This window comes from Trifolium pratense, linkage group LG2 (genome assembly GCF_020283565.1).
Source record: "Trifolium pratense cultivar HEN17-A07 linkage group LG2, ARS_RC_1.1, whole genome shotgun sequence".
Lineage (NCBI taxonomy): Eukaryota > Viridiplantae > Streptophyta > Magnoliopsida > Fabales > Fabaceae > Trifolium > Trifolium pratense.
The window spans coordinates 65378174-65388155 of NC_060060.1; the positions used below are offsets into that span (position 1 = coordinate 65378174).

General features: G+C 28.4%; 1 protein-coding gene across 1 annotated transcript; it reads left to right on the top strand.

Annotated features, from left to right (window-relative positions):
* LOC123908541 (transcription factor bHLH25-like) lies at positions 1-3412 on the top strand. The gene is made up of 5 exons (XM_045959213.1): positions 1-96; positions 248-345; positions 636-1121; positions 1572-1931; positions 2777-3412. Exons 2-5 carry the CDS (start codon positions 307-309, stop codon positions 2843-2845), a joined length of 954 nt encoding a protein of 317 aa, XP_045815169.1. The 5' UTR covers positions 1-96; positions 248-306; the 3' UTR covers positions 2846-3412.
* The last annotated feature ends 6570 nt before the right edge of the window (positions 3413-9982 follow it).

Below are 9982 nucleotides of genomic sequence, written 5' to 3' on the forward strand. Positions count from 1 at the left end.
GTACTTCTCAACAACCTTACAAACAATTAATTTGAGAAAATAATAAACCTCTTCTCCCTTTGACGTACGTTCTTCTAATTTTCTTCATTCATCAAGGTATAAGTTGTTATTTTCTTTTTCAGGTGTTTGTTTCTTTGTCTTCTATTCTAACATGTCAGTCATGTTTGGGGACTGTCCCTTCCATTCTAAGACTTCAACTTTTTAATTGAATTTCCTTAATTTGTTTTTGTTTTTCACTCTATTTCAGTGTGTTCCATACCACAATATCAAATCAAATCTATTTTTTAGGAAGGAAACTGATCGAAGATGATGGAAATTATGTCTCCTATCTATTTGCCTGAACTTGTAAGCATACCTCTATCAAAATATTACCTATCAAATAGTGTATCTTAAAATTAATTCATAAACTTTTTGTTTCTTGACCAGAAAAACATTTTTAAGGAGACAAGAGTGTAATATAACTAAACATCAAGTATATATACACGAATAATTTTTTATTACACTTTATTTATTCTTTTAACCGATTATCAGAGTTTTCTTTTGCGAACAAGAGAGTTCAGACCAATGAAAATAAATTGCATATATATAGAAGGAGAAAACTTAGTCTTATATTAATTACTAAATTTTTTGAATAGGGAATGGAGGATCTCAACTTCTTGCACCAATACCCTATGGATTCTCTTGCATCGGATGCATTTGACAACTTTGGATTTCACTTTGACAACAACTACGAAACAACACCAAATTGTTTCCCAGTTGAAACTCATCAACCTAATGATAACTACGTTGCTCAAACAAGACCAACTAAGAAGATAAAGACATCGTCAACCAATCCTTCTTCCTATTCATCAACACCTCAACTCATTTCATTTGAACAATTCAATGCAACACCAATTGTTTCTAATAAGGAATTTTACGGCCTTGATTATTCCGATGTAAAGCCTAAATTCGAGAAAGGGTGTAGTACAAACAAGAATTTTGCGGCAAATTATGATAACCGAGCAAATCAGACCAGAAATACAACTCAAGCTCAAGAACATGTAATGGCCGAAAGAAAGCGAAGGGAAAAGCTCACTCGAAGTTTCATTGCTCTTTCGGCCATCGTTCCTGGCCTCAAGAAGGTATGATCTTATCCTAAGTATAATGCTACTTCATTCAAAACCATTACTAGCTAGAAAAGTGAGATCTCTCTAATTCTCTTGTGCCATATCAAACTTTTTTCTAATTGAAGACTTGTTTTAGTTTTAAGAAAAACCGTAAAAAAACCTAATTTGATCTCGGAAAAAATAAATTCAATCAACTTTCAGTCATTCGAAAAACTAAAAATAATACGGACAATTTGGTTTTCGAGACTCAAACTGATCGAGGTTGTTTTTTTATTTTCATCAGAGACTAGAGAGTTTTTAGTTCTTTATTTTGCTAATATTTTTTTACTTTTTTATTTTAGTATTGGTCTACTTTACTTGCATTGGGTGCAAGTAGTACAAATTATAGTGATTAATGAATAAACACACATGCAAGTTTAACCTAATTAAGTTATAGTAGTAAATTAATTATGGCATCATGTGCAGATGGATAAAGCATCTGTATTGGGAGATGCAATCAAATATATGAAACAACTAAAAGCACGTTTACAAACTCTTGAGGAACAAGTTGAAGACAACAAAAAAGTCGGATCCACAGTTCAAGTCAAGAGATCTGTTATCTTCATTGATAATAATGACCATGATGACAACAACAAGAGGACACTTCTTCCTGAAATCGAAGTAAGAGTTTCAAGTAAAGATGTACTCATCAAGATTCAATGTGATAAACAAAGTGGACGTGCTGCTACGGTGTTGGGCCAATTAGAAAACCTTAATCTCATTGTTCAAAGTAGTAACTTTTTGCCCTTTGGAAACAACATGCTTGATGTAACTATTGTTGCTCAGGTAAATAAGTAATAACTATTGTTACTTCAGTATACTCATTTCATCCTTAATTATAAGTAAAGGTCAATTTTTCAGATCAATTGAATAACTGATGTATCTAGTTTATAATAGAATCCAGATTCATCAATTATTCAATGTATTGGCTCTATATTAATATATGACATATTTGAATTCACTTATTTATATTTATTAGTATCATACAAACTTACACAATAGGGATTCGACTCCCCTGCAACCGCCATTACCAATATTTACACATTCAAAATATTGGTGGTCATTTGATCAATATTAGATGGTCTAAGTTAAAGTCGTTATTTTAAATTATAAATAAACTAAAATTTTGAAAGTCTGATCTAGATAGAATGATCATTGTTCCAAATGCGGGATTGTGGGATCACATAATGTTATGATATGGTTTTAAGCTTATTTCTATAAACTTTAAGATAAGCTTATGAAAAATATATGAAAAAATTGATTTTATTTTATCTTTTATCATAGGAAGAAGGCTATACTCTAAGCCTTTAGTTTAGTTATTATTTAGATAAATATTTATGCATGCTTAATTAAGTTGTTAATAGAAATCAAAATATATTTAGCTTTAATGTTCAGCTTAATGATGAAGTACATACACACACATACTCTCTTCAGTCTTAAATAGTACGCATGAGTTTGTTGGATAAATAGAAATTGATGTATGATCCATGACCGGACTAAATATATCAATTTCAATTTATTAACCTGACTGTCTCTTATATTTATGATCGCAATTAATATTGAACATTTTAGATTAATTTATTTATTGAATTGTTAAACCAAGATGATTAATATAATTACATCTCATGCAGATGAACAAGGAAAACTGTGTGACTGCAAAGGATCTCCTAGGAAGCATACGACAGGCTTTGATCAATTGAAAAAATATTTAACCTACATCAATAAGTTTACTCAACAAACGATTTTTATCACAAGTGCTTTCAATTATTTTTCCTTTTTAGTATCCTTAATAAGCTGAATTCTGGAGTACAATACATACAAAGGAAGATCATGTTTTCAACATTCACATAGTATTATGATTCATTTGTTTTCAGTCAAGGGTTTGTTTGCTTTGGTCTGTTCTTCTAGGTCGGTGTGTGGAATTTCAACAGATGGTGCCAAAGTGTTTGTTTTTTCGTCTGTTGTGTTTTTTTTTTTTTTGCATAGTTGACTTTGACTGGTTAAGGTTAACTATGTTAATTCCATCACATGTGTAATTGTTAATTTTTTTAATCATTATTGGAATGGTTATTTTTTTTTTTGTTTTAGAAGCTTTGACTTATTGTAACCTTTTTCTTGTTGTGAAAAGGTTTTGGTTTGATAGAAACTGTGGCAACCACTTCATTTTTAATAGTATTTGTTTTCTTTTGTCGTTTTGTGCTCACTTAATTTTGTATAAAATTCTTATTTTTAATGATGATTGATTATGGTCTTTATATCCAGTTGCTATTTTTTCTAATTTATTTTATATACTGTTTGATCACCTTCCAACTCACTTGATCTTTCTCTAGATCTCTTTGTATATATATATTATCTGTAAGAGATTATATTCTTTAGAGATTATATTCTTAAACAAGCTTCACTTCTCATTAGGTACTACTTAATTAAATTAAATAAACAATATCCATTAGGTAGTGTGTACTAATATAGAAAAGAAAAAGTTGAGACAGTAGTTCAATTTATTTTGAGAATTATGTTATTGGTACGAAATATTTATTGACTTTATTAGATGAGAAAAATGAAAATATTGAGTTTAATTTTTTTAGGTAATTACTCCTTTTATCCTTAATTATAAGTAAAAGTTAATTTTTCAGATTCATTGAAAAATGTATTTGGCATATATTATAGATCAAATACATCAATTATTGAATGAAGCTTAAAAGTAGAATTTTGCCTATAAATCAGGATAGAGGGAGTATGTTATTTGTGCGATGTATCTCATTCAAATAAGATAAAGTCTTGGGACTTTTTCTTTTTTTTTGAAGAATGAGACATGTTTTATTAATTTAATTCATTCTTGCAAATGATCCTTAATCTAGCTCACTTGATAATACTATTATTGTTAAGGCTAATTATGCTACGGTGGACCACATTCATAAGTGGTCCACCGTGGATAAGTGATTACTAAATACGAATTTTATCAAATTTACCGTTAGATTGAAAGTTTATCACATGGATCATCCATATAAAAATTAGAAAAATTGAAAAACATTTCAAATATTATAGAGACCCATCAAAATTAACGGTGTTTAATAATCAGTGACATTCACTATAGAAGAAACGAAACGTGTATATCAAATTTGAAAAATATTACTAAATTTTCATTTGTATATGGTTTAAACCTTAACTTTTTTCTTATTTTAAAAGGAATATATGAGTTTGCCAACAAAGAAAGTTATTAATTGTTAATTTGTTTTCAATTTGTTTTGTTTTTTTGATGAAGATGACAGCAGGAAAGCTATATATTGATTAATCAACTAACTTTGGTGGTGTATGCCATTAGAATTTCAATTTATAACCGTGATGACCGATCATATGGGTCCATGATTAAAATTTGATAGTTGCAAACTATGTATATATGAAACAGCTTGGTCCCACCATAGATTTTATGATCTCCTTGCTAATCTGGTAATCGATTAAAATAGTATACTACATGAATTTCTTCTAAGAACTTTGGTCTGTGGATGGATGCGTCTCGGTGTAAACGTAGCTATCCTTTCACGAACAGGAATTCATTATTAAAAATTAAGGTTTTCAAGTCATTACTATAATAAACAGGACAAGAATGTAAAATTTATTAGTAGATCTTGTTATGATTGAACTATTTATTTTAATAGAACATGATTGATTGATTATTAATGATTTTCATATTTTAGAAACTAATTAAAAGAGTGACACCCGCTAATGCGACTAGGAGGAGGTTTGAACCACTTGATGACTGAACTGACCTCCAAATCAAGTAGGTCGAATACCTGTGGTCATTTCCGTTAGTTTTTCTTAAAAAACGTTAGCTTTATCTCCAGTCTAAGAAAGATGTTTGTACTCATAATCATATTTCTTGGCATGCCTAACAATATTACTTATAAATAAATCATTTATGCGTACATATAACGAATAACAAAAAATAAAGTTAACATTTTTTGACAAAAACTAACGAAAATGACAAACAAAATAAAGTTAATGGATTAATTTGTAATGTTAATTATTTAAGGGATCAATATGAAACAAATAAATAAGTTAAGAGACCAATTGTCCAATTTAATTTTTTTTCTTAATAGCAAAGATATATATTAAAATTGAAGAAGTTACAAAGCACAAGAGAAAAAATACAAAGAGGAGTACCAAAGTACTCACAAAAGAAGAAAACAAAATAAGTAGAAAAACAAAAATACAAAAACACCTAAGGTGCCATCATTAGTTACGGAAGAAATAAATGGATAAAGGAAGAAGTAAAAAGGGCAAAAAAAAAAAAAAAAAAAAAAAAAAAAACTCATGTAGTTGATCTTTACCTCTCTTTTTCTGCATGTGATGAGTCCTAGTGTGTTGATGGTCTACCTCCTCATTTTCTTGTAGTTTTATTTTTGAAATTGTAAAACATGGAATTCACTATTTATTTTTTATTTTTTTATAGCAAGAATTCACTATTTTTCAACATACTATTACTAACATTTGTATTTGTCTCTTTAATTAATATCACTTTTTAGTATTTTCCTAAAAAGCAAGTAGTACCAGAAAAGTTCGCAAAACAAATTTGACATGTTTGTTTTGGTTCTTGTCTACTATATCCACCGTCAACTTAATTTCTGTCAGCCATATTTCAAGTTCTTAATACTACATTTATTCTTCAATCAAATATTAAGTCAAAAAAGCTGCTTTAGGGGCACAAAGGTTACTATTATGGAGTATAAAAAAAAAATTATGGAGATTGGACTTAATAACACGTTAACAACCTTTCGCCAAAGAAAAGGGATGAACAACTTTTTGGATTACATCTTTCAAAAATCCACTTTAGATTAATGCCATGGCAAAAAAAACTAGTTAAATTTATTTAATCCTTACAAATATTTAAGTATTTTAATTTTAATCTCTATAAATAAATAATGAGGGGATATTTTTAAACTTTTTAAGGAAGCGCAAAAATAATTAGGAGGTTCAAAAAGAAGAACTCTCTTTTGTTTTTTATTTAGGGCCTGCACATGGACTGTTCAGAACATGTATATTGGACCAAAGTTATCGATGGTGTTATATGGAAATTTTTTTTTTCTACCCTAACATTAATTTTGAATGGACGAATTTGCCCTCATATATAAACTAAAACCCTTAAGAAAAAAAATTTGTTACCGGAACACTTTGGAAAAAAGTGTTCTGATATGTAAATTTTTTTTTTTACCTGAACACTTTGAAAAAAAGTGTGTAGGTATATAAAATTTTTCCAAATTTATTTTGTTACCTACACACTTTGGAAAAAAGTGTTCAGATATATAAAATTTTTCTAATTTTTTTTTTTACCTGAACACTTTGAAAAAAAATGTGTAGGTATGTAAAATTTTTCCAAATTTATTTTGTTACCTACACACTTTGAAAAAAAGTGTTCAGATATATAAAATTTTTCTATTTTTTTTTTTTACCTGAACACTTTGAAAAAAAAGTGTAGGTATGTAAAATTTTTCCAAATTTATTTTGTTATCTACACACTTTGGAAAAAAGTGTTCAGGTATATAAAATAAATTTCCAAAAATAGCCTATTTTTTTACATACCTACACACTTTTTTTCAAAGTGTTCAGGTAAAAAAAAATTTGAAAAATTTTACATACCTACACACTTTTTTTCAAAGTGTTCAGGTAAAAAAAAAATTAGAAAAATTTTACATACCTGAACACTTTTTTCCAAAGTGTGTAGGTAACAAAATAAATTTGGAAAAATTTTACATACCTACACACTTTTTTTCAAAATGTTCAGGTAAAAAAAAAATTTACATATCAGAACACTTTTTTCCAAAGTGTTCCGGTAAACAAATTTTTTTTCTTCAGGATTTTAGTTTATATATGAGGGTAAATTCGTCCATTCAAAATTAATGTTGGGGTAGATTGACAATTGTTGGGGTAAAAAAAAAAAATCCTGTTATATGTTGGATTAATGTAGCATTTATATTAGGACCTTTACTTTTACCACCCTACTACATTTTTTACGCGCCCTACAAAATTATCAAAATATTATCATCGGGTACTTAAGTAGCGGTCACTCCTCAAAAATGCCATACCTTTATAACGTTCACTACTTAAGTAGCGGATGTGAAATGCATAGGACGCGCGAGTCACTGGTAAGGTGACAAAAAGAAATCTCTTATATTAATTGAACTTTTTAGATTTTAGATATTAAACCTTTTTTAGTCAAACATATAACATTCTATATGTAGTTTCATTGATGCATTTGATCTGTCCCAATCAAATTAATGAATAAATATGTCTTTTAATTTGTAGCTAGTTTTTTTTCTTCCAATTTATCAGTTATATTATAGTTTGCATAGTTATAGGCTTATAGCTTAATAAAAAGAACATTTTTTTTGTTTGGCATAGGATTTTTTTTAAACTAAGGTATCATCCGTATTCAACTGCAGAAACTAATCCTCCCGAGGTAACCGAGATCCATTAAATGGATTGACATTTCCAACAAATGTTTCTCCATACGCACCGATCAGAGATCGAACCCTTGACCAAATGGTTAAGGGGCTCAAATATCCACAACTTGTGTCACACTATGCTGGTTAGCATAGGATTTTTATTTTGTTTTAAAGATAGACAAAATAATAATAACCATTAAAAAGTTACACAAATAAATAGATCAGTTAGAATTTAAACCCTGATAATAATATTTAACCTAACAATTTTAACATTTTTATCAATTGAACTAAAATTTATAAACGATTTTATATAGGTTCTATCTAGTGAAAATAATACAATTCAAGACGTATAAAGTGGAAACAACGGACAATTATGTTTTGGTAACAAAATCACAAAATGTTTTCACAAAAAATAGGTATATATATAAGGGTCGAATTTCGATCTCTCCATATCGTATGCAATCTCCTACAAACTGAAATATGTTTCTCCTCTTTCTATCAACCAGATTTTGATTGATTACTTGGACATAAATGACCCTGCAGGTACAAAGTAGATACAATAAATTGGGCCAGTTGTCTTAGTGGACAAAATTGCTTTATGGGTTTGAATGTGGGCAAGTTGAAAATGGGTTTGAAATGAAATCATGCTAACCTCCCACATTTTGGTCTCTACTCCTCTCCTATTGAATGTGCAAGAGTGTGAACAAAGTGAAGTAATAATATTTTAGATTAATTATTTATTTCGGTCTTCACAATTTTTCTATGGTCCAATTTAGTACCTCACAAAAAACAATAGTCCCTAATTTTTGTTTATAAGATAAATTAGTCATTTTTATTTATTTTGACTCATGTTTAATCGATTGGTTGCAAATATATCAGGTGAAAGTGATGATATGTTTGTTACAACTGCCACTTCGAAAAAATTGTTTACATCGATTATTTTGTTGCCAAATTACTCTCACTAGTTGTTTTATAATTTGTTTTTCCATAATAGTCGGTGCACTCACTTATTTAATCTAGATTAGTGATAGACTTATTTAGCTAAAAATGACCCAAAATAGTTTCTCAATTACTTGTTTTATTTTCACATATTCATATCTAGATAATTTCATTGAGACATATTAAACACTAAATACGAATATATCTTTTCATCGATATTCATTTCTTGATTTGTTAAATTGTGAGAGAATAGCTTCTTGACCTTATTTTAGTTGATAGAGAAGTAATATTAATACTCCCTCTGTCCCGAAACTTTAATTAGTCCTAGAATTTTGCACGAAGATTAAGAAATGATAAAAGTTGATAAGTTAAGTCATTTTTACCGTTACTTTTTTTTTATACATGAATTTTTACCCTTACTTTATTAAGAAAGACAAAATATATTTAATTAATATTTTAGCTTTAGTAATGGTACAAATGATAAAGTATTATTAATTGAGCATTGGTTTCTTAAAATGACTAAAGATTTGCAACAAAACTAAAAAGATAAAATGAACAAAGACTTCGGACGGAGGAGTAAGTAATATCGGAATAAGAAGAGAAAATGTATTTATTTAATTTGATTTTTTGTATGCTCTTTCTTTGAAAGCAAATTGTAATATAATATTGGTTTAAATGCACTTTTGATCCCCCTATTTTCAAAAAAATAAAGTTTTGATCCCCCTATTTTAAAAACCAACTTTTTAGTCCCCCAATTTTAACTTTTTTTGAGTTTTGATCCCCCATCCCATTTTAGGGCTAATTTTGTTGATGTGGCATTGACATTAATGCATATCAGCGTCCACGTGGACAAATTTAATATCCATGTCATTATTTATTTTTAATTCAATAAAACTTATTTTATAAAATATTTTAATTATTAAAATTATCGTATTTTTTAAAAAGAAATCAATAAAAAAATAATTCAAAAACATCAAAAATCACACCAAACAATCCATAGCCTCCATTATCATCATCCACTTATCCAGTTATCATACTCTTCTTACCAACCCAGAAAACAAAATAATCACGTTTCAGCATCATCATCGTAAACTCATTAAAATAAAAAATCTCAAAATTCACAACCTCTAATTTATTAAACCTAAGAAAAAACAAACAATCACAACATGGACATGGTCCTCTTTGATTCAAATCAAACTATTGCATATTGAAAGCAAGTTTTGTGTCTCAAGAACCTCCAACTTTCATCATCATCCAACTTTATATAAAACCAATCTAGAATTCAACTTCAAACATAAAACAATTTATGAGTTTTCATTTAAACTCATCCAAAGTCATAGATAGTTTAAAGAGTATGAGTAATTTCTATTGAATCACAAAATTATCTCTAATTTCTTTTCGTTTTTAAAAATCCAGAAATTGTTGAGTTTGAACAAAAACCATAGGATTGGTGAAATC